General features: G+C 40.9%; 1 protein-coding gene across 3 annotated transcripts in view; it reads right to left on the bottom strand.

The window, feature by feature from the left end:
• Nucleotides 1-26694, bottom strand: part of rapgef2b (Rap guanine nucleotide exchange factor 2b) — a 110812-nt gene that overhangs the window by 56071 nt on the left and 28047 nt on the right. For all 3 annotated transcript variants that reach the window (XM_042418596.1, XM_042418594.1, XM_042418595.1), the window contains exons 3-5: nucleotides 23790-23846; nucleotides 14372-14455; nucleotides 2734-2809 (exon numbers count right to left, since the gene is read on the bottom strand). In XM_042418596.1, the coding sequence (XP_042274530.1) occupies nucleotides 2734-2809; nucleotides 14372-14455; nucleotides 23790-23846 (217 nt within the window). The remainder of the gene's footprint in view (nucleotides 1-2733; nucleotides 2810-14371; nucleotides 14456-23789; nucleotides 23847-26694) is intronic.

Here is a 26694-nt window from a genome sequence, read left to right as displayed (position 1 = left end):
CTGCAGCAGAGAGGGTGTTATTACTGGGGGGGGGGGGTTTGCATGTAGCTGATAGAGGCTTGGTTAACTGAAGCCCCCCCCCCCCACCCCATCGAGGACGCACATTCATGGAGACGCAGCAATTACAGCATGTGGAAAGGAGATTACTGAGATATGCTGTGACTGCAGCGGTGCCAGCCGGTTGCTATTTCTTCCTGACAAGATGTGGGATATGTTTGATGTCTTCCTTTAAAAGATGGCAAAGGGTTGGGGGGGGGGGGGCAGGGGGGTGTAATGATTCACCGTTATGAATCGTAAACTGGTTCGGACCCTGGATCCATCTAAATGTAGCGTGAACCGGTCGACAGTCCGATTCTAAAGTTACAATTCGGTTGACTGAAGCTTTGCTGCTAATTCTACTTTAGACTCACTGATCCGACATTACGAGTCATGTTACTTTCAAAATAATAATGGCCGCCTCTCATTCGCTAATAAATCCACACAGCGTCTCGTGTTGACCTTTTACCTTTCCTTACCTTACCTTACCTTTGTGCCATTAGTGAAAATGTAATATTCATTTTGTTTTCGGTGTTAGAGGGGCTTTGCAAAGTTCATGAATTGCAATGTGCTGTAGAGCTAAGACTTCTGTGTTTTTGATCATATTTTTTCATATTTCCTCCACCTACTTAGGATTAGAATTGGCTTATTTTAATTTATAATGGAAAATGAATGTCTACATTAAACAAATGTTAAGAACTGTATCATATTGCATTGAATCTCACTGAATTGTTCCGTATTAAAATGTGTCGTCCCTGAATAGTATTGCAACCCATGTATCTGGATATGTATCGGGTCGTCTTATGATGGAGAGATGCACACCCCTACAAAGGATGGATTTGTGCGTGCCAGAGTGTGTGCAGGTGCATGCATGTGTGTGATTTTAAAACCAATTCAAAACTGGCATCTTAGCGCTAGCTAAATGGACATATTGGCTTCATTTGCCACAGAGTGTGCAGTTTTGTTGGCTGGAGTTGTGGTAGTCAAAATATTTGCACAGCTTTGTTCTCTGCCCCCTCAACACACAACGCCACGTATGTGAACGGTGTGATGTGAGTCTCCCCTGTGTGCGTGTGTAGTCTGTCCTCCTGCCAGGTCTCCATGGTGATGGACGTCCCGTGGCTCAGGTCCTATTCTGTTCTGGTGGCATCTGGAAGCTGCTTGGCGTCCTTTTCATCACATTCTTCATATATATATATATATATATATATTATAAATCCATTAACATTTTGTTATCCTGTCCAATGCTGTATTCTGTAATTTGTGCTCTACTCTGTACACATCTCTTGCACGTCTGTCCATGCAGGGAGAGGGATCCCTGCTTTGCTGCTCTTACTGAGGTTTCTTCCATTTTCATTTCCAGTTTTCGAATCAAGGATCTAAAGACAGAGGATGTTGTGTTGCTGTGCAGACTGTAAAACCCCCTGAGGCAAATTTATGATTTGTTATGTCGGGCTATACAAACACAATTGACTTGACTTGATTTCTGCAACTGGTCAACAACAAAATGTCAATTATGTTTTTGCGTGCGTGCCGTGCCCTGCGTTCTGTGTTTCCCCAGTTCCTACTTTTCATACCCATGTTCCTCTTTCAAGAGAAATCTGCAATAGATACTGTTTACTTAAAGGGTATTTTTATATTTATTTTTTTTACATATCAAAATCTGTCTACTCATCATGATGGTGAAAATGCGTGTGTTACAAAACCGGACGTGTGTTGTTTTAAAGATATGTAGCATCTACCAAGCAGGGAAGGGTCAAATAAAATATGCTGTTAAGTTGCATTGGAGTTGCAGTGAGTATACTCTACACTAATTTTCTTGCAGGATTATTATTATTATTATTAACAGCTGTTTGAGTTTGCATGAGGTCGATTCTGTTGCACAGTAGAAAATTGTCGCCCGTTAGAGCAAAACTGCGTCCGTTCTGATCGGCGGGCCTTCTGCTCCTGTGCCCCACTGAGATGGGAATGATTTGTTTTCAACGACTTCTTCTGCAACCCAACATTTGATTTGCTATAAAACTGGGTCAGAGTTTCTACCAGCCTTGGACACAAACAACTAAACAAACACTGGAAGGATTCTGTGCTTTAAAGCTGTGATGAAATAACATTTGGAAGCACTTAAACAGATTAATAGAAAACATCACAAGCCAACTCTCTGGGACATTATTGCAAATTATATCCATACTCTGATGTAGGTTATGTACATTTGGTGATCTACATGAGTGTAGCTCCCTAATAATACATGATGTAATTAAAAAAATCCAATATTGGTGATACTTTTCCAGTATGTTCATAGAAACAACTGATTAAGTCTTTGGGACCTAAAGGACTGTTGGCTTCCCTTGACGCCTTAATGGGGGATTTGCTTCTTATAGATCTGCAGTGACAGGTGGATGAAACGTAGTACTTGGTATGATAGAAAAGAACCAGTTTGAAAGCACAACACTGAATGGAGGAGAATATGATATAAATTATGGCAGGCTAACAAAAATATAAGATTTGGTTCGTAAGTGACAGAAAATTTTGATTTGGTCGGGAAAACTTGAGTATGTTGTTTTCTTCCACTTCTCCATTTGGGTACAAGATTCGAAATTAAAAATTAAAATTGTACTCTTTGCATGTTTGAGATTGTGCACTTGAGGTAATAACGCCTTTAACACTTGAGTGCTATAAGTGTTAAAAAACAGGACTCACCACAATCATCTCTGAGGGTTCCAGGACGATGCACTCACATCCACGACGCAGGCTGCCTGCCGACCGCTTCCCAAAACTACAAGAAAAGGAAAGAAAAAAGACAAATAAACTGATGAGAAAATAAAGAATTAAGGATTCAACGTAGTTTATGTTGTTTGCCTCAATCAGTGTCTGTATGATCTGTGAGTCTTAGCACTGCGGTATATTTGACTCTCACTGACAGCCGAGCAGCACGTGGATCTATAGGAGCCTCTCTGCCCCACATTTGAAATATTCAGTATGGAATATCTGTATAAAACGTGAAACAAGAGCAGCATTGAATGGACAGTTCCTCCTTTCAGCCATGTCCACTCCCACCTGCAGGGAAACACCCGCCTCTGGAAAAGTCCACTTTCATGACGTCACAATTTGTACAGTATGCTTGGTTCCTAATGAAGGAGGGGGGGGGGGGGGGACCAGGGAATATTAAAAGCAGCAGAGACCGAAATGTCTCAAAGAAAAAGGCAGCAGCCATGGAAATTCTGAGCATGAGGAGATCCAACTTGTGGGTTTTAGTTAAAGAATGCCTCCTTTGTCCGGCGTCCGACCTCAATGTAGACACAAGGACTTCCTTGTTTGTTATTTTTACCGTCTTGCGATTCAGAATGTGACCCGCATCTTGTTGGTTTGCTGATTGTTTTGGAAGATAAATTCAAGTGACTCCAGAAGTGCAGACTTTGCTGTCGAGTCGGTGTGTGCGTCTCTGGTGTTTGTGCGTTGTTGTTCTGCATTATTTAAAGTGACAGGCAGGGATTTTATACCAGGAAGTGAGAAACTTGTCTTTAAATTTTCATTAAAGCCAAGATGACCTGAGAGTCCACGAGAATTTTTGTTAGTTGCAGTCCTAATTATTTATCATTTTATGTATTCAGATTTGATTTTAATTTGCTAATTTTAGTATCTTTTTATTTCTTCTTATTTTTCTCTATCTTGATTTTTTCTTAATTTATTTTGTGTTGTTTTTTTCTTTAATATTTCATATTTTTTTAATATAATTTGATTTCTTTTAGAGCTGCAACGATCAATATATTTACCAAACATTTGCTGGTTCGAGGATTTTCAGCTGGTCTTTGTAATATGTTGGTAAACTAAATATCTTTTTTGGATTTTGGACTATTAGTCGGACAAAACAAACAATTTAAAAACATCACTTTAGGCTCTGGGAAGTTGTGATTGGTGTTTTTCACTACTTTTTGACATTTCATAAACTAAATAATGAATCGATTAATCAAGAAAATCGTTCAGATTAACGGACAAGGCAGGCGATTGTTAGTCGCAACCTATTTTTAGCATCAGCTCATAATTCTTTGTTCTCTCATATTTCATAAACCGGACCTGCTGCGGGCATTAAGCCGATTCTTCTCCATCCACACACGTGTGACTGAGACGAAGCGATTAACTCCTGATCTAGAAAGTTCTCCTCTGCACCCGCAGATGTAGTGAGCGGTGGTGAGTAGTAGTAGCGGTGGTGGTGGTGGTAGTCTACCTGCGCTGAGGCTGTGGATGTGGCAGCTTTCATCAATCACTCCAACAGGTGCTGACGTCTGGCGCAGCGTGGTCTAAATGCTTCAGAGCTCCGGGCTTGCGGCTACATGTTGTGTGTACAGCTCGGTCAGGGTGGAAAATAATTACCAGCCACCTGCAAAGAGCTGGTAAAATTTTTTGGCTGAAGCTTGTGAGATACTCTACCTGCCACTTTGGCAAAAGAGCAAATAATGATTTCCATGGTGCCTTTTATTTTCTAAAAGTCGATTCAGCTGGCTTTGCTTTTCTCTTTCTGCCTTCCTTTCACACACGAGCTTTTGTTGGGGTTTTGTGTTTTTTACTCTTTTGTCAGCTGTTCTGTTGTTTCTGTGCCGGTGCTGCTGATTTTTTTTTACGTGACTAATTTGTTTCTGATAGCTCTTGTTTTGCTAATAACTCCGCCTGATTCCCGGTTAAACGCTGAGAAGCAAAAAAAAAAAAAACCGGAATCAAAGACAACATGAGTGACTGGCCGGACAACGGCGGAGCTGAGAGAATAAAGGCGGTGAAGGGGTTAATGCTGATGGTTGCTCTTTGCTTTGCTTGAGCTTCGGTTTAATGCGTTTTAGGCTCTGCTTGTATCCCCGATGTACACAAGGCCTGGATTCCACCACAGGGCCTAAACACAGCTACTGTATAGAGAGCTTACTCAGTGTTTTCACTCACGTTTCTCACAAGAAGACAAGTGCTAGTTCTTTTTTTTGCAACTTATTTCCAGGCACAAGATGATTTGTCAGCTGGGCAGCGGCTTCAGAGAAATGAATGAGCTCTTTTGATCTGGTTTTACAGACATTTGGAGTCGGTACCGACTCCTGATCCTGTTGAGCTTCTCTTGGCGTGCCGTACTGTGCAAAAAAAAAAGGGAGTAGTGATTCCACCCATTACGCATAACAAAACACGTTAGGCCACCGAATGCAAACACACCGAAGTGACATGTTCAATCATGTTCCTCCATTACATTCCTGACATTAGTAATCCAATCCTCCATTTTGCAGGGAGGCAAACGCCACTGGCAATGTGAGATATTAAAGAAGGGATTATGGAAGTGGTGAGTGAGGGGGCGGCGGAGGTTTTTCTAACACAAAAAGTGTCTTGTTTGGAGATTAAAGCCTCCACTGCTCTGTGACTATTCCTGAGCAAATATAAAAAAAAAGTAGCAGAGCTGATGTGTGGGTGAATGTATATCAGACAACAAGTCAACAAGTTTAAAACAAACATCTTATTCTCCCTGTGGATGCTTGCTTGGGTTGAGGTCTGTCATATAGAATACACTGCAAAGTTTGACCCGTGCAAATATTTAATTTTTATTAGCTCTACTAATGATGTCATGATGTGTGCACAATCTACTCGCTATGAATAATGCAGCGATGGAATAATTCAGGTCTACAATTTGATGTAAATGGACTTCGTTTATAGAGCTGCATTTATATTTCTAGTCTTATCGAGCACTCGAAGCGCTTTACAGTACATGCCAGCGTTCATCAATTCACACACACACACGTTCGTACACTAATGGCTGCCGTGCAAGGTGCCAACCTGCTCATCAGGACTGATACAGAGCTTCCTGTCCATCTATGCTCATCCATTCACACATAAACTCAGCCATCGGGAGCAATTTACGGTTCAGTATCTTGCCCAAGGACGCTTCCACATGCGGACCGGAGCAGCTGGGAGTCAAACCGACGACCTTCTGATTAGTGGATGACCAGCTCTACCTCCTGAGCCGCAGCATCACAGCTGTGCTTTCTTTCCTGAGAACTACAGTGTGTGTGTGTTGGTTGGAAGACTTACAAAACCATATAAGAGGATAAAAGAGATAAAAAAATGCGCCAGATGCCTGAGCAGGCACATAACTCTTTTATAACAGAGCGAAGCACTGAGCAAAGATCACCGCTTGTCGTACTTTGTACACTAACGTACTGCTACGTTAGCTGTGTTCAGCTGCACAATTTTATAAACCATTGTTGAAAAAAAAGGACCAGGACAAGGCACAAGACCTGCAGCACCCTCCTCCAGGCCTGGGGGGCTCCTCAAAGCAAGATCTCCCTAAAACTGAAAACTTTAATTAAACTAACAAAGACAGGGGGGGCGTCCTTGACACGCCCCGCCTGTCTCCTGCTGGGACTTCCAGTTGTGTTGCTGGGGGACCCGGATAATTAAAATATTATCATATTATGTAATTATTATTATTATTATCATAGTGATATAGCTGTTACATCATCTATTTATTATCACTATAACATTAACACTATGTCTTTTTCTTTCTCTCCGTCACACATGCCATACTGTTTACTCCACACAGCAACCTGTTCAGGATCACTAAACACAGATGCATATCACTGATTCTCATCCAAACATACACACATTACCCACACATACTTGACTTAATCTAATCTAATCTCTATTCCCAGACTCTTATCGTATCATCACATACATCTACATAGCTGCTTTGTTTTTCCATTATGTCTTATTTGTCATCAATGTCACTTGCTATTTCACTAATAAAAAAAAAAAAAAAATTGGAAAATCATTATCTTCACTTCTCTTTATTGTCCCTTCGAGGGGAATTCGCCTTTGCAGAAACCCTTTAAAATACAACAGAATACTCAAATGTATAAAAGGAGAAGCATCTCGGCTGAAATAATCCCCTGAAACACACAAAAACAACTCACAAACAGATGTGAAATTTCATATTGGGAACATTTCAAATTAGAAAATACAATGGGAATTTTTGTAACTGTTGCCGTTTTATCTTTGGCGGCTTATTGCTATGATAAAGTTATTAACTTGTAATTATTTTTCTGAGGGCTCCATCTATTCAACTCAGCGCTTCATGCTACAAAAGTGGCTGAAATCCAAACAAACAGGATGTCACACGTTCAGCTCAAGTCTGTCGTTTGAGGTAGTGAAACCAAAATTGGATGAATATCGTGCTACACAATCATACAAACGGGTTGAGTTGTCAGCTGACTTAAGCACTTGAAAGTCGTAAACATAAACATCTTTCCCATCTCTAACGTCCGTCTCATATGACTTCTTCGAGTCAAAGGTTGATTTTGACTGTCCGTTCTACACCTGACTTGGCGAAGCACTTGATGCTCGAGGAGGCCGTGGAAATGTTCAAAGCTTCAAAGCAAGAGAAAACTAATAACACCAATTCATAATGGATGATTTAGAGTAAACGGTGGTGGAGGATGAAGTCTCCGTTGGCCTCTTTATAGAGCTCGACTTAGTGTTGGAATCTAAATGTTGTGTGTTACCACAGTTGTTGAGCTGGTGTCAGACAGGCAGCCGGTATCTCTTTTTAAAACGAAACCCTAAAAATTCTCTCTCACTTGACTGCCTGACATCTCTCCTCTGCCTCGGCAGCCTCACATCCCCCCCCCGACCCCCCCGCCACCCCCCCCCGTTATACAACAAGCTTGGGTGTCTGGAATGTCATTCCACATGCATCACCAGCCTTTCACTCTGTGAGCCCGGCAGCCCACCAACCACCAAAGCCTCAGATCCATTCTGCCGTCTGACTGAACCAGTGCACTCCCTAATCTGCACCCCTGGTCTGAGCTGGAAGAAGGTGGAGGTGAGGCGGCGGGGGTGTGGAGGGTTGGTGGGTGGAGGGGGGGGTCTCCTCTCTCTCTCTCTCTCTGTTAAGCCGTTTAACTGAGAAAATGGTGAGAGGGCACACTGGCTTTTTTAACCCAGCAGACCCTTAAGAAGGACAAAGATTAAACTCCCTGGTTATGCAAGACTTTAGACCCAGCAGAGAGAAGGAGGAGGTCAGAGGAGGAGGAGGAGGAGAGTCTCAGGAGTGATTGGCCGTGACTGTTAAGTCAATGAAAACAGCATCCAGGCTTGAAGGGGGTTTACCAACATCCTCTCAGAGCCGCAGCTGACCATCTAACAACCTCTCACCTTGCAAACATAAACAGAATTCCTCAGAGTAACGGCGCGCACACACACATAAGCCGAACCTTTGCCCCGCCACTTCTGAAATAGAAGCTGACACTGCAGCCAAGAATGTGCGATTGACTCGTGACTTTTGCTTCCCAAAATACAACTTCACTGACATTGTAATGGCAAAGAGAAAAGGGCACTGAAGTAGAGAGCTTAGGAAGAAAAAAAAAAAAAAAAAGACTGGGCTAACTGTTCCAAACTTTTCCAAGAAGTGTCAATCAATCATCGCCGCATCTATCATCCATCTCTAAACACATTCTCCCCACAGCAGGGACTCCATCTTTGTTTTGGTTTCAAAGTTGCCAAACTCGTGTCTAACCCCCCCCCCCCCCAAATATGGAGAACACACACCCCTTTTTACTGGCAGCACACACTGCGCACTGACAAATCCAAAATAACATCAAAGTCGAGTTTCAAATTCCAGACTTGAAGGTTTTACTGCAACCAGCTCCCGGCTTGGAGACGAGTCAGATTTTAAAAATTACAACCAAAAAACACTGAAGTTTTCTAGGCAGAGCTTTAGTGAGTCATATTACAGGAGATAAGTGCTGCGGTAGTCTGGAAACTTACCCCCGGCGCTCCGAACTCCACCCGGAGCGACACACCACCACCACCGCCGCCTGATAAAATAAAGAGGATCCTCCTTCTAAAATATCTGCCCCACGTTATTCCGGAGTAACTCCAAAAAGCGAGTCCCGAGACTTCGGTGTGACTGCGGCATATCGTCCTGCACGCACTCCGGCGCTGCTGTGTGAGCTTTGTGTGTGGGAATGGGAGTGTGTGTGGCTCTGAAAAGTGTGTGTGTGTGTGTGTGTGTGTGTGTGTGTGGATCAGCCTCTGCCCAGTGGCTCTGCCCCTTTCTCTCCCTCTCTCTCTCTCTCTCCCTCTCTCTCTCTCTCTCTCTGTGTAATGTGGTGCGTTGACTACAGCCAGCATTCCAGCGTACGACTCACTTCCTGCTACAGGGTTACAAGTGAGTGAGAGGGCGGAGGGTGTGTTCGTGTGTGTGTGCATGTGCGTGTGTAGGCGTGTAGGTTTGTGTAGGTGTGTGTGTGTGTGTAGGTGCGGACCGGTTTTTTGTAGAAGTTACTCATGAACTCGGTGACAACGCTGTAAAAACTTCACAATAAATGTAATTAAATCATCTCATCTTTTACCAGCGTGATTAGATACATCTGTCAGTTTCAATCACGGTACATCAAATTCAAGAAAAACAGATCATTGAGACCTAAATCTTTTCTGTTCTTCCGAATGATTTAGAGATACGGACGATGACGTAGGAAGCAGAAAGAAAGGATAAATGCACTTGGTGCTACAGGAGAACGCTTAGCTGGAGAAGATTTATGTCAAATGATAAGGTTTTGGAAACTGGTAGGAGACAACAGGTGTTTTATGACGAAGACTGCGGGGACCAGAGGAAGGCTGGTGATGATGGGTTTTGGAAGGGATGATTGTAGGGAATCGAGGAGTTGGAAGGCGACGCGTGATGTGGTTCAATGACATGAAGAGATGGAGCGGAGAAAGAAGACATGAACGACTCAAGAGAAACAGTTGGAGAACAATGATAGTCAACCTTCGGATGGAAGACGGCACAAATGATTGATCGATCGGTCGGTTTCAAGGCGATTCAACTTTAACTTTCTAGTAACTTCAATCATGAGTAGACTAAATGTCCAACTGACCCACAACTCATGAACAAACTAGTTCCAACTCCACATTTAAAGGCAGCCTGGTCACTCATAATATCATGAAGAGAACAATTGAAGGTTTTGATCAGTGCTTCAGAGGCGGTTGTGTGATCTGTGAATGGTTTTATTACTGTGGTACCGACGCTCATGTGAACCGCTGTTGGCCGAAGCCCAGGAGTTATTTTTAAATGGTGTTCCTCTACAAAAGAGGAAAACAATTCTCTTTGCTTCCATCGCGACGGGACTGAAAAAAAATCAGCTTTTAAAGGATATTAGTGTCCGTCAACTTCAACAGAAGATATACGAGCGCTGCTAGGAGGAGATGAGTAAGATTTATATTCCCACAATTAGAGAGTAAATCATCTACAGTTATGTCATTTACAGTCACAGATGAGTCTGCCTGGGCGGCTGCTGGCTATGCAGTAAGGATTTGAACTCTTATGACTTTTTTTTTTTTTTTCCTGCAGTTCCCACGTACGAAAGCGATGATGCCGACATTCCTCTGCTTACTTAAACCCCCCCCGGTTGCTGATATGAGCTGATTCGGTTATGTGTTGTGGTTTTGGATACTCAATATGAGGACTGATAGGAAGCCATTCTGTGAATGACCGGAGGTAAAGTCCTGTAGCCAGCGGACTATCCAGATAATGAAAACAAGCAGCGCCGTCGAGGACAGGAAGTGAAACCAGTAGAAGGTTAATAAATTATATATCATGTTGTAAGTTAAGAGTTTCATACAATACTGAAACTGTAACTGAAATATTCTCATTACATAACATTTTAAAATGAGGATGCTTCCAAAACGCTTCATATATATAAAAAATATATTGTCATTCCTCACCAAATGTGAGTGTTCTGTCCATTTCTTTAAAAAAAAAAAGTTGCCGACTAGCAGAAAAGTTGAGTTGCAGCATTGACTCATGATTTGTTTTAGAAATAACTTCCCTCCCTCTGCCAAGTCTGTGTCAAATGTCAGAGGATCTTAAAACCAGACAAACGAACTTCTGTCACAGATCAAATAGGAACGGACGCATCGACTTTAATTAAACGTTTTCGCGCGGCGCGTCGTTACGTGTTTTAAATCTGTGTCACCCGCTTATTAAGATGTATTTATCTGGCTTGTATTCGATTTCACGCCGGCCTCTGGGTTAAACAAGGCGCAGGGCTCAAGCTTCTTAATGACTGAGTCATTCATCTTCCTCTGGATCACATCTCACTACAGCTACCGGAGAGGAGAGGAGGGGAGGGGAGGGGGAGCAGAGAGAGAGAGGAAGAGAGAGAGCAGCACTGAGAGAGAGAGAGAATGATGGAGGCGTATCAGGTTTTCAACCTTGCTGCCAGTGTAGATATGAACAGCCATTTCTGGGTAGGGCTTGTCTGAAACCCAATTCCACCACATCTTTAAAAGCTTCAGGAAGTCCCGCTGGACTCCGTTCAGTTCCTCATGTCACAACCAATTTCCCCTCCGAGCCATTTTGCGCTCACTATTTCTCCTCTTTATAGACTAGGTGATGCAGTGTGGATGTGTTGTTTTTTTTCTTTGTCACAATACCCATTAAAAAAAATGTAATGAAAGAAAAGAATATTCCTAGTTTGAAGGAAGCAAATGTTGAATAAATACTGTAAATTGAAATTGACATAATAAAATAATAATTTTGAAAAGATACAATAATGGTTCAGGCCTCAATACCAAACATTAAATCTTAAAATCTGAGTAAAGAAATAAATACACAGAAATCAGAACATCAACGTCTCTTTTCATGATAATTCTGAAAAGCCCGACACTTCTGTATCTTGACATCAGACTTCTAGTTAAACTGACAACGTTATCTGTTAAGCGCCTCACAGCTGATTTCATATTTATTACCGTAAGTATGAATTTATCTGGACGTGTTACTTAGAATACATTGAGAAACAGTTTTGCTGCTCTCTTTTTCATCCTCCGGTTAAACATTCAAGTGCTGAGTGAGTTTCATGACCCAGAACTCCTTGAAACCTTGAGTCATAATGTGTCACTTTGAATGTACCGTTTCAAAAAATGTCTTCTTGTCATTAAGGGAATTGGTTTTGCTTCATTGCCCGCAATTTTCTTTTTTTTTTTCTTTTCAAACAGTCAAAGCTCGCTGCGGTGAGTTGAATAATATGACGTAAAGCTGAACGATAAACCACATTTATCCAAATTCGATTACGATTTTCAATAAATACGTTTTGTGACTGGACTGCGGTTAACCTGTCAATGATATTAAAAGGGAAACTTTGCTGATTTTCAACCAGCAATGTATCATTACAATGTGAGTAGAAATGTTACAAAGTGCAAATGAATAATGTTTAATTTCCCTCCATGTCGCCATGTTACAAACTATGTTTCTGCATTTTCTGTAGTGGTGCCTTCAAGGACAGTAAAAAACCCAAAAAACTACCTAACATGTTATGCTAGCGATAGGGAAAAGCAGACACTAGAATATCATACAACTATATACTTTAAAACATCAGAATATTTGGATGAAAACTAGTTTCATGATACAAGGCCAAGTACTGTGCTGTTGAATCAGACACAACAGAGTCTGGCAGAGGAAGCGACGTTACAACTGCAGCCTGACACACAAACTCCAGCTGCTGAGTTTCTCCACCGATGTGACAGATCCAGACTCGATGAGGAAAAACATTTTGTAAATGAAAATAAGCCTCAGTAAAGAAATATAATGCTCACTAACTTTGTCTCTGGTGCTCTGCTGGCTGTGAACGCACAGTATCAGTAGAGTCAGTTTGATTGAACAGGATGCACGCAATGCATTCTGGTTGTTGTAGGATTCCCCCTTAAGAGCGGCAAAAATAAATGCACATTTCTACTACAAAGCTTTTAAGAAATCCTCATATCCGCAGTGGTGAAATTTCCAAGAAACAAGACAGGCTTGTACTGTGTTGTTGACATCACACTAAAACTGAACTAATTATCAACCCTATAACCCACACAGAGGACCGGATCCCTCCCCAGGCTTCCTTTGCAACATATGCTTAGTAAACATTTTCAGAGCCCTCTCCTCCCCTGTGACTGCGGTCGGGCATTAACTTTAATCTGCCAATATCTGCAAATCCCCCTCCGGCATCCCACACATACTTTCACCTTGGCAAAACTGAAAAGGTTATATTTAAGAGGGAAGCAGGTTTTTTTTTGGCACATTTCCGATAGTCTTGCGTGTTCTAAATGCCTCCCACGTTCAATGTGAATCTGGAGGATGACCGCTGCCGACCCGCTCTCGCACCGCTGGGGCGGTTCCGCTCCGCAGGCTAAAGCGGCGGCCCGGAGCTACGAGTGGCCGTAGGTATGTTACGCAAGCCTAATGGATGAAAAAGATCATTGTTTTCCGAGACGCCCACGGAGACGGTTCATGTAACAGATCCACTTGTGAAATCACAGCTTTTTAACATTTGGGTCTTGGCTTCAGAGGTGGTGATCGCTGCTGCTGTGAGCTGATGGCTGAGAGCTGGAGAGAGAGGAACATGAATCTTAAGAGCTCTGAAGCCGTCGTAGATAATTATTATCCATCACGGAGGAGGGACCTGATGACAAACTCCCTCTCTCTACCGCTCTCCGGTCTTCCAATACTCAAATATTTGTTTCTGGTGCGACCTGACTTATGAGAAAAGGGGACAGAATTATATTCATTTCATTAAAACATTAGTGTGCATTTCAGCGTCTCTCTTTTTTCGTTCTGGACTTTCCCTCCGGAAGGCACACGGAGCGTTTATGTAATATAAATGATGTGAATGTTTTCTCTACAATTGCATGCTGATGTCATGTCTGGTGCCCTGCAATAAGCCTCAGAAAGTGCGGTTCTTGTGGAGTTAGATCCGATTAAATACAGAACAGCACCCTTTTTTTTTAAGCAGATAGAAGCGACTACAGTGTGTATGTGACGTACCGGGGTATCAGGACTTTTTAGATTAGACTAGCGAGTGACACGAAGCTGCATTAGCTGCGGCGGTTCGCTGCTGAATATTTCATATGTGGACACATTGTCTAACGGTTTGGAACAATAGGATGCGTTTGTTGCTTCTCGGAAACAAGAGTTAGTTTGCAGCGACGGTTTCTTCAGTGATGGAGAACATCTATTTTTCTGATAGAGAAGTTGATTATCAGGTAAAAGCTTCTGAGAAATCAATCAATCAACAGTTTTGGTAAAAGGAATCACTAGTGTTTAGTCTTCTGGATAAGACAAGGCTGAAAAGAGGAGAGAAATCAAACTTTTTTTTTTTTTTGAGATAGAATAAATCAAACTTGGCTCTCTCTCTTTTGCCGGTCCAGGATTAGCCTTTTATCTTCCTTTGTGACTGTTCTAAACAGGCTTTGAAGAGAGGACGCCGCTCGCATGTTAGTGCCAAGATCGAGCCTTCAAATGGCGCCCTGAATCAAAATGGCTGATGATCTTTACCTGCTTCTGGGCAGGAACATGGACTCCTTGATGAAGACGGAGCCAGATAACAGGATGTACCAGCAGCTTCCGATGTCATCAGGGCTGCAAGACAAAAAGAGAGAGACAATAGCCACAAATTAGCATCGAATACATGAATACATTCTGTTAGTAGATGACCAAAACATGATTATCATAAATATTGAATTAAGTTAATGATAAGTTGACTTTTTAATGTCATATACTGTATGTTTGGCAATTTAAAGTGATGATATTTTTAATCAAACCTATAAAGAAATCTAGTACTTTTTACAGTAACAGGTTATTAAATGGTCAACTCATACTGTATAATGACATTCTGTAGATAGACAATGAGCACCAGTCAGTAAAAAAGATGACAAAGTCCTTTCTTTTATGTTTACATATTTGCTTTGTCGTTTGTCTTATCTACATGGCGGCGCACTGTCGCTGCAATTTAACGCTTCAGCGATGTAAGACTGCTGTGCCAAATACAGATCGCCCGATTTTTTAAAAAAGAAACAAGAGAGGGAGACAACATGAGAGAGTGTTAGAGAGACAGAGACAGAGAGAGAGAGAACTATGAATGAACTGAGGAATCATTTCTCATCCACCCACACCCATGGCCCCGCTGAAACACACGGAGAAGGAAATTGGACATCACAGACGAAGTAAACTCAAACTGACCCCTGGATGATGCAGCTGGCTGGCACATTGTTACGACATGACTGGTAAACAAAAAATACACAACAAGTATACAAATCTACACACTAGCGCCGGACTTATGAGACACATTTTTTTTTGTAGATTTTAATTACAGAGGAGTTTTTTTTTAGGTTTAAAGTATTATGTGGCGGCTCTAGTGAACCGCAGCCCTTATTAAGGGGACATCAAAGAGAATTTGTCTTTAGATAAACAACTTGCTAAGTATAGATTTCCATCCGTATTAATAAAGCACGCTAAAGGATAACAGATTTTGTTTCCTTGTTCATCTCACTCATCTCGGGGCTTTCACAGGGATTGCAAAGAGATAATCTCACAAGACCGAGATACGCTGAATCTTCTAGGACCATTACATGCTGGATTATCAGAGAACCTACAGAGAATGTAAACAAATGCTACGGAGATGGATAAGAAAGTTAATGCGTGCTTTCATTTTATATACGAAAGCCCACAGGGCAAATATAACATATGCAGCCGCCGTGCAGGTCGGTTCAAATATCACGGAGAAGACTGCTGTTGCACCATCTTGGTTTGTTTACTGTTGAATATAATTTTCACCTCCATTTTTTCGGGTGTATACAGCATAGGGTTGCTTGTGCTTCAAAGTTAGTTTTGCCGGAGCTGAAACAAAGCAGCGGTGTGTGTTTTTACTTTCAGTCGAGATCTATTGTGATTTTAAGAAATTCCTTGTTTGACAGCTCGAGATCAAAACACGTCACCTTCCAGCCCTCTGACAGTAAAGAGGAAGCAGAAACCTTACAAGGAAGTATTCTCATGACACGTAACGCTGATACCATCTTTCTCCAGTGCTGGGAATCTGACAGGAAGTTTTGGTAATGGTGCACGAAAATAGGCATGTCAGCAATAGTGGTGTAAGGGTGCACAAAATTCACGGTTCTAGTGTGCCTCGGTTTTGGGGTCATGATTCACGGTACAGCAGGGGAAAAAAAAGAAAACGTAGAAAATAACATTTTGGTCCTTTATTTTGAAAAATGTATATATCCAACAATGGCTCATTTGCCAAAATAATAATGTTGCACTTGGTCAGTGTCATGGGTCTCTCATTTGTCATTCTGACGGCAGTTACACTACAGGGTAACCAGGGTAACCAGGCTACATTGGCTAAGCTGGCTAGCTATACATTCATCCTACAGCTGAGTGGAGCGCTGCCAAAACGTTCCGGGTGGGAATTATTGTTCCACATGTCAGTAAGTGGATTATTAAACTATTTTGGCAGTAATTGTTTGGGTCACGGAGTGTATTCTTTATATGACTGGATGCACCGAACCGTAACATCCTTATCGTGATGGTTCGTTCGGGACGAATACTCATACCGTTTAATGCTGCTTTTACTAAAGCTGCATTATGACTGAAAATTTACTGAAATAATCATATTTTTCTAGATATTGCTATTTTCTTTCTTAAATTGGTGCCTTTAATTCTCATTCGAGTAAACATTAAACACAACAGACACATTTCTTTCACACTAAAATTGTGAAATAGAACTGTGCCTCCCAAATCAAGGAGGCTTTACTTATTTCATGTCTTACGAAAGCTTTTAAAAGGACATTACTCCTTAAAACAGTGGGGGAAGAGTTATGATATCACTTCTGAAACAATTGTGACATTTACTTGATTATTATCAGCCTGCATCAGTGCAGCTTCTGCAGTTAGGCTTCACCTAAAGGTGCAAAACCTATAATTAACTTGATACATATTAAGGGGCTTCTCCTGATATAATACATTTCTACAGATAATGCACATCAGCCAAATTGGAAATTCAAATGGATGTTTCTTCGTGTGAAGCCTCTGACTGTCTGTTTACCACTCGCTGCCTTGAAACGCCACCTCATCACGGTAAACGAACGTCTACTCATCAAGCTGAACGCATCTCTTGTACTTAAAAGGTGCTCTGGTGTTAATAAGGCAGCAGTTTGTGTGATTATCGCTGAGCAGTTCACCTGGTCTGAGTGAGAGTTTTTAATTGAACTAAAGGGAAAAGAAAAAAGAAAATCAATGGCCAGTCAGACACGAGCGAGGTGGGACTGGTTTTTGCTTACGGAAAGGTAAAGGACGGATGCATTTTATACACCCGCCCCCACACACACATATATATTCACACCCAGCATCACTGTGCTGACTGAGTTTTTTTTTTTTTTTTTTAAATCACTGAGAACAAAGTCTCGCCCCACCTTCCTCCTCCTCTCCACTCTTTCCTTGCAGAACTAATGAGGCTGTAGACAGCACACCCTACTGACACAGGGCAAAATCTCCCTCGCTGCCATCCATTCTCTCTCTTTTTTTTTTCTGTTCCCTCTACTGATCTCCATCCCGGCTCCCTCCAGACTCGTTCCGTCCTTTTATGGTTCTTCCACGCATTCGAGACGACACAAATGAAACGCTCAATTATTAATTGCTGGCACAGAGATGTACCGAGCGAAGGGAGCACCTCACATGGCAGAGAAAGGAGGAGGAGGAGGAGGAAGAAAAGACACCAAAAAAGTAGGAGATAGGAGACTCTTATGTGCCACGACAGCTTGACTGAACTGGGTCATGCGTACTGGAAGCAATTGTCAAATACTAAACATCACCCAGCCCCCCCCCCCCCCACGGGAAGCCTTTAGCAGTGGGGAATCGGGTTATAGGAGTGCCATGGTGGCGGTGGAAGGGGGATGCAGGGGCGAGGGAAGGGTGATTATATGATTATTATTTGTATTATAGCAGGTTTGACGCTTGACGAGATGAAGAATATCATTCAAGAGTGAAATGTCACCTTTTGAAATGATGAAACTGAGGAAAAAATGATAAGGTAGGCTTATAAACATGATTCTGAACTGATGACAATGACCCGTCACATCTGTTTGGTATCACAGTCATAAAACATGAATTTTAGGGCTGCAACTAATTATTGTTGTCATTATCGATTAATCAATTAATCATTCGGTCTACAAAAATCATGACAAGTCCGTCATAATATCCTACGTCTTTTTTTTTATTTAACTCACAGTACAAAACCCAAGTATATTCAGTTTATGACAATATAAGACCAAGGAAAGCAGCAAATTCTCACATTTGAGAACCTGGAACCATACAATTTTTGCTTGAATAATTACTTAAACGATGATTCAATTATCAGAGTAGCTGCTGGTTCATTTTCTTTCAATTGGGAAATTAATGAATCACTGCAGCTCCAATAGATAGATACCCCTCCCAAATCCCAAATAAGTCTATTTATTTATCTCTAGTTTTATAACATTTTTGTCCATTTACAAGCAGTTTGTGGTCTAACTGACGCCAAAGTAAAGACAACATCTTTGTCTGTGAATTAATTTGGCAAACAAAGTATTTATATATTTGTTTAATGCAATATAACCCATAAAACACAACATATTACACCTTATTTAGTGTAATAACAATGATTTATGGTCATTTGTGTATTTTGTCACCTTCATCAAATGTGAACGCTCAAGTTGTGCCAATGGTACCACTTGGATACGTTTTTAGATATTAGCTTTTAATGAGGCCAAAAGAAAAGAACAAAATACAGGCCATATCTGAAGGGAAAATGGTTGATTTTTTAGTTATTATATTTATTTGTATGTATGTATGAGAACAGGGTCTGTGGGACCAGGAACAATCAGGAAGTAGACCCAATGTCAACAAAGCACAAGGGTTAAAATGGGTGCAGAGTTTGGACACAGGATGGTGAGATGTCAGGAGTTTTAAAACACAAGAGCCACATCTACGTACGATATGAACAAGGAGCTAAAAATATGACGATTTTAAGTTGTTATTGTTATGATGCTTTCGCCATGAAACTCTCAAGAGCCTCTAAATGCCACAATGGTGCGGTGACATTGTGAAACTGAGCATTCGTACCACAATTGCCCAACAAACAAAAACTTAAAATAGCGATGGGAGACAATTATGGGTTTAATGTTTAATGTTCAGGAATTGGGAAGAATAAGTTTAAATATTTCTCACCGGCAGATTGGGGATTTAGAACAGCAAAAGAAAAAAAAATGTTTGGGAAGCTGTCAGAAACTTTCTTCACATACACTAGAGATACTTGTGAAATGACTAGTGTCTCCATGTCAGTGCTGTACATACTGTATTTACTAGAATGTATAATTATAGATGCTAACTGGTGGGATGTGATGAGTTTTTCAGTTCCATCTTCCACTGAGTTTCCTCGTCTACCCTGCTGTGATATTGTCTTGAGCTTCACAGCATCACAGGGAACAGGAGAGCTGGTAGAGGGGGACGAATTTCCGACAGCTGCACCGGGGGGTGTTGCTCCCCCTGAACCTCAGCCAAGGGTTAAAATATCACAGTGAGCAAACTGCTCTTCTTAAGTATTGTTATGTTGTATTAATACCTTACTAATGCTATTTTATTTATATTTAATGTTCTGTTTATCTCTCCTGGCAACAGCTTGGTCGACCAGTTTTGGTGAACTCTGGTTCAAATATGGATATCAGCTGTTTGACACTGACCGATGCAGTCCACTGCCAAGAGACGAATCCTCCTTCCTCTTTTTAATTATTTTCTATCAACACGTATAGCTCTCTGACTGTGACGGTGAAATGGGATTTCAGCATGAAGGTCACGCCGGGTGGCAAAAAAAATCAGCCGTGTATAGAATTAAAATGTGAGTTATCGTGACAAGAAAGCTACCGATAAATAAACAGAGGAAAGGGCAACTGTCTTCACCTTCAGTTGTTTCCATGATACGAGATAATGAGTAGACTGAATATTATATCGTGTATCGTGTTCCAGCTCCTAAAATACGAAGATTTGCTGTTTTTTCTCTGTTTTATATCATTGTAAATTTATTGTAGACAATACTAACGATCAATTAGTTGAGAAAATAATCAGGGGATTAATCAATAATGAAAATAACTGTTGCAGCTTTTGGCATTTCTGTTTAAATAATGACTTAAATGATTAATCTACTATCAAAATGGTTACAGATTTAATGTTTAGAGCAACACCCATGGTTTATCAAAGTCTACAAAACAAATTATACTCCCAAACAAACTAATTGTATAACTGCATAAGCATTTGGACCACACAAAACCAGTGAAGGTCAAAGGTCGAGGGTTGCATTGAAAGAGCTGACATGGAGGAGGTAACCAGAAGATACTAACCCTCTTCACCAGCCGCTGTAAAATGTGCCAGGTCAGCCTCCATCTCAGAAGGGCTTTAGCGCTATAATCTCTGGATGGTAAATCCTGAGAGGTTCAAGCTTTTTTTTTTTGCAGTATGGGGATGTTTTCATGAGATACTGTGTGTGACTGTGCATGTGTATGCATGCATGTAGCGTTAGCACTCTGGCAATCTATGCAGAGCCCCAGGCAGGAAAAACGAGTACTTTTACAAACTATTACCCTTATCGTGCTATCATCACTCCAGAACCGCCAACCGCCGTGGATACTGATAGCAGCGAGATTGTGGGTGAACGGGTCATTAACGAGGTCATTAGTTGGAATCTAGGAGTGTTTTTATTCAACAGGGGTGTTTGTATAAAAAAGGAAAGAGAAAAAAAAATGCTGTCTATGAGTCCATTTGGTTCCATATAAAATGTTTCTCTGGATGAGGAAGGAATGCCAATAAGAAAGATGGCTGCCAGACAAATTGAAATTTGGTTCCAATTTATATGAAGCAAGGGCAGTTATCTCTACAGCTATGCAAAACATTGATACATCAATGTCTTAACATCATTTTCAACATCATCTGTGATTTGTTTTTTTTTCATAAAAATCCAAATATGCATCAAATGTCTTTTTCAGGTTTTTAAGGCTGCTTTAAATGATTTTTTTGATCTTATTTGAGTGTAAAGCTCAATACAATGAACAGTGAATCATTGTATCAAGTTTGGTTTTCAAAGAGTGTTCCCTAACGTGATCCCTGCACTATTTTGTTATAAACTGATATCAAGGTATTTGTTTTAAAATAATCACAATAATTGAGTTTGTTAATATCACTCAGTGTTAATTATCATCTGGTTTTTCAAATGAATTTCCATGTGCTGTATCACAATATCACCCTTGTAATACTGTAGTGACATAAAGTGAAAGAAATTCTTATCCATATTTCCCATCCATCATTGGATAAAGTGGATAAAGAGTGTCCCACAATTCAAAGTTTGGTCAAATGTAAATGTCATTTCAATTTAAAACATAAAGTTAATGTTTGTAAATGTTTTTTTTTAATGATTGTTGATGCAAAATGACATCTCTGGAAAGAGGCACTTACTTCTTGGTTTCAAGGGACTCAAACCAGAAAAAAGACATTTAACACTGATGCATCAACATATTAGCTTAACTATAAATATCTTTGATTTTTGCGGTGGCGTGTTCCTTTAAGGAAATGTACTATTTTTACATCACAGCTGTCTTTGCTACATCTCAATGTATAAGCCATACAATTTTTTTTACAACTTAATAGAGATACTATCTCAATTAAATTCGCCAATTGACTTTTAGAGCCCTCATTTCCCAGCAGATTATTGCTTTGTTATAAACAGACGAAGACATGAAGACGGGCTGTTGAGAGCGTGTGTTTTCAGAGGAGAAGGCTGATTAACATCCTGCGGAGGAACAAACTCGATCGGATCTGCTGCTGTTTAACATCCAGCTCTTATCAGGGAGAGCCGTGGCCACATTTTACGAGTTCACACATGAATGCAACATGTACACAATTACATGCAAACAAGCAGCTGCATAAAAAGACACAACTAGTAACTATGACGAGAATGTACACACAAATGCTAATTAAATGAAGCAATAAACCAAAGAGAAAATAACCTGCTGTGTTTCGGTGCTTTAGCCCAGACGTAAACTAAGCAAAAGTACAGACAGTTTCCCTCTTTGACTGTGTCCAAACTCAGCCAGCTAAATCTGAAAATACCGTTTACATGTGAAAATGACATGCTAGCGCTTTCAGGTCATTTTCAGAAATAAATAAAATCTGTTGTTTTTTTTCTTTTTCCTTGAAGTTGGTGAACTAAAAAAAAAAAGTGTGTATCACAGGGAACATCTAAGAACTAAGAGATACACAGTCTGTTTTTTTTCTGCTGAGGTTCAGCTAGTTAAACCTCTGCTCTGTTTCTTGTCTTTCTGTTTTTTTTTTTTTTCTGTTGACAGCTGAAGGAGCAGAAAATAGAGATTTGATCCCGACTTATAAATACTACCTGTTAACCAGGCCAACAGTTTTTTTTTTTCCTGTGCTGCTGCTGCTGCGAGGAGATGACGATCGACTCGACTTTTTATGGTCACAAAGTTGTGGGACAAAATTAACACAAATACACGCTAATGATAACAGCTGTGTTGTGTGATCGGCTATATTGACGTTAGAGATGAGTAATTATAGAACGGGACTGAGGTGAGAGGAAGTGTTCTTTACGTTACCGCTTACGGTATCAGAGCGGACTTACACTGACTTACCCGTCCAGACTAAAGCCCAAGATTTAGATTTCTTTTTTTTTTTTTTTAAAACAAGCTCTGTAGAAAATGCAAGCTCAGTGTAGACGGAGAGAATTTGCATTTTCAGATTTAGCCAGCTTAGCGTGGATGTACTTTTCGCATATTAGTATGGATCTGCATAGTCTACATTTTTGACTGGAATATCCAGGAATAACAATACTACTAAACTTGCAAAGCAGGCTAGGGTGTGTGTGTGTGTGTGTGTGTGTGTGTGTGTGTGTGTGTGTGTGTGTGTGTGTGTGTGTGTTGTGACTGGTGTGGTGGACCTCAGGGAATCTTGCTGAAACTGGAGTCTATTATTCGACCACCGCTTAATCTGCATTCCTATTGTTTAATCAGCTCCCACACCGCCAAGTGGGCTTCTAATGAGGTGTTGACTCTTTCCCATCATCCCCCACCACACTCACACATGCATACATATACACACATATACACACAGATACACACACACACAGGATCAAGAGGCAAAGAAGGGACAACACACACTCTCTAGCCCCTCGAGATGCTGATAGAGTTAATTAACTGTCTTAATTCTCACTATGGGTGTTGGGAAGACGCTAACGTGTGACAGCAGTCGAACGTCGTGTGTGCTCACTGTTTACTGAAGTTGCGGCAGCCTTTCAAAATGAGTCCAGAATACACTGAGAAGCTGTCAATATGGATTTCAAACCATACTAACCCTCTACAGCACCTACCTGAGAGGAGCGTTGCCGCTAGCTACTAGCTAGCTTTCTCCCCGTTGAAGGAAATGCTTTTAGAAGCTGTCGTTGCTAGTTATTCTTTGTCGATTCAACACACAGTGACTTATTAAATCAAGCTGAAATTAGACTGGAAATCCCTTCTATCCCATGTTTTAAAGTGCTTTGTTGTGGCATTGAAACACACACACACACACACACACACTTTCATAAAGGCATGGTCTTACTGCATCGGTGCTTTATGGACATTTGCTTTCATTTAAGTCACCCGGGTCGCTCCGCCGTGTACACCCGGTACGCTCCGGCTCATCGATAACTCTGAGTTACAGCCGGGCCCGAAATGTGTTTCTGAGCACTTAGAAATGAAATATTGTTACATTGGCTGCCGTTTTTTTTGTTTTTTATGTGCTTATACACTAGTAGAGATGCGTGTATTTGTCCAAATACCATCAATATCTATTCACAACACGCTGGCATCCACCCCAAAAGAGTTCCAGACAGAGTGGTACTTACTAGTATAGCACTTCGTTGGCCTCGTGTCTCTCATAACGCACCGTCTCACACATTATCCTGCAGGGACAGAGAGGAGAGGGAAGGGAAAAGAGCCAGTCAGACAATAAAAAGGATGAAATAATACATTTATTTCAATAGAAGACTTGTAAATAATATTACAAAACAGACAAAAATTAATGGACTGAGCTTTTATAGGGTCATTACTTAAAATGCAGAATCCAGTAAATGCCGTATTTTATTGTCTGGCACGGTTAGATACCATCAATCTGTGATCCCAGGACTTTATTTTCAGATGAAATATATTGTCATTTACTCTGTTGGTTCCTGCATTGCTCAGAATTACCTTCAGCTGCTATCAGCGACAGATACTTGTAGCTGATAATTTATATGATTTAGGATTTAGTGGCGTCTAGTAGTGAAGTTACAGATTACGACCAACTGAATACCCCTCGCCCCTCCCCTTCCAGGCGTGTAGGAGAACCTACGGTGGCCACGATACTCAAGAAAAACAGGAAAGGCCCTCTCTAGAGCCAGTGTTTGGCCCTAGACTGTAGAAACATGGTGGTGAAACATGGCGGGCTCCTCGGAACAGGACCCGCTCCCTATGTAGATATGAAGGGCTCATTCTAAGGTCATGAAAACACGAAATGCATCTTCTACAAATAAAAACCTTACAGTTGAATGATCTGATGTGATTGAAAAGCTCTGAAAATCTTGTTTTTGCTGACCTCCAGTGGTTTAACTTCTTACATTAATGCAGTAGGCTAATGTACAGGTGCAGGTGTACACTAGGACACCGTGACATCACTATCGGGTGTGGTTACAGGCGCAACAGATCATACTTCAGACCACATCCAATCACAAAGGCTTTTCAACCAGAGAGGGCAGTATTCAGCTTATTAGTGTAATATAGCTACATTAAACCTAGTGCAACACTCTCATAGCTACTGAGCACAATCCAAGTCTTGTATATGTGGTCAATGATGGTTTAATGCTTCGTTTAAGGGCAGTAAAACAGCAAAACAGCATGTGCCTCTGCCCCAAAAAACAAGTGTCAAGTAAATTAGGTATTAATTATTCCCTCTCTTCCTATATTAGGCATAGATTGGTGTTATACTCCCGTTGCGTCCATGAAGGAGCCAGAGTGAACTTCAACTTGATTTGTTTTCATGTGATTAATTCCAAACTGCTGCCATTATTCAACCAATTTAACACAACATTTGGCATAACATAATTTCTTAGATTGTTTTGTATTCAGTCGTTTCATAAGGGTCATGTGTTTCCAATCAAAGGCCCTTTTTCCCCTCATATATGTGTAAAAAAAAAACACTCATGTACATCAGGCTTTCCCATGACGCCTCTAGAGAAGACAAGTGCGCTTCACCATACAGACAGGCAACTATAGTAAACAGTAGCTAATCAAAACACAAAAGGCTTCAAAAATAGCTGGGGGCGGCTGTCGTGTTGTAGCCCCCCCACCCCCCCCCCCGTTACACAAGCACTGAAAAACAATCCCAGCTCTAAAAAACAAGTCGCTGTGAAAATGAACCGCAGAAGAAAAACAACACATTCCTCCCAGATGAAAAAAAAAAAAAGAACTATAACATAATCCCATAGTTAGTGGGATGTCTGGCTGGCTTTTTTTTTTTTTAAAGTTAGGGAAACCAAAGTTGGCTGGATGGTGGTAGGTTGGACTCTGGGACCATGGGGACATTCCTCAGCATCCAAACAGAGGGGAGGGAGAGAGAGAGAGAGAGAGGTTACTGTGGGGTGGGAGGCCTCCGAGGGGTCACACAGTGGAATGTTCCAGCTCGCGGGTCATGTACTGCTACATTGTTCCCTCGCCAGTATAATCCACATGTATGCACACAAGGCATGCTGGGAACGGACTTCTGACATGCACTGTTTGGAGAGTCTATGGCAGACAGAAGGATGGGCAGGGGCTAATGCGGTGACAGGAAGTGCAAAAGGCAAAGTTATGGGATGAACTAAGTGTTCGCATCAGTTTAGGTTAGGACATTAGGTCGAGTTTGAAGATTGTTATGTAATAATGCACTTGTCTTTTCTGCCTGAATCATGAAAGTTTGCTTCGACGGACAGAAATGTCTCTTTTTATTGTCTGTAATTAGATATGGACTCTGATTCCGACAGACAAAATGCCAGAGCGGAAATTATACCGGTAATGATTATTGTCATTATCAGTTGGTTAAGTCTATAAAATGTCTGATAATAAAAAAAACTAGCAATCACAATCTCCAGAAGCCCAAAGTGGCATCTTCAAACTTCTTGTTTTGCAGCACTAGCTAAATATTAATTGTACAATCATTGTAAAATCATAGAAAACTAAGAATCCAGCAAATAATCACGTATGAGGAGCTTTTGGTAAATTTTGGCTTAAAAAAATGACTTGAGTGATCAATCCAGTATCAAAATTGCTGTTGATTCATTTTTTCAATCAGTAAATCGTTTCAGTTGTAGCTGAACTACAACAAATTCCTAGACTATAATATTCAAACGCTAATTCTGAGAAAACTCAATATAGTCAAGTCTTTGTCTTTTTTGTCCATTTTGCAAAGAGATCAGCCTTGTCTGTAAACATATATGAGGTTCAATGTGTCACTATATGGTTTCTGGGTATTGAAGTTCAAACTGTTTTGCACTGTTTTCCATAAACTTACCACAGTAGCTGATTTATTTTCACTATACGAGTCATTGTCAGATTGTCTGTTTGGGAAAGTTGCAGCTTTCTGAAAGAGGGTTTCAGATCAATCTTGGTCTGAGAGTAGCTTATAGGCTACATGTAGTTCCCTGAACAGTAGAGCTCTCTGAAAACTCTTCACAAAATTAAAACTACTTTGTCAAAGTTAATCCATCAAATACAAATGAAACCTGCTTTCAGCAGTCA

The sequence above is a fragment of the Thunnus maccoyii genome, chromosome 8, assembly GCF_910596095.1.
Source record: "Thunnus maccoyii chromosome 8, fThuMac1.1, whole genome shotgun sequence".
NCBI classification, from domain to species: domain Eukaryota; kingdom Metazoa; phylum Chordata; class Actinopteri; order Scombriformes; family Scombridae; genus Thunnus; species Thunnus maccoyii.
This window is presented reverse-complemented; position numbering and strand designations above follow the sequence as displayed.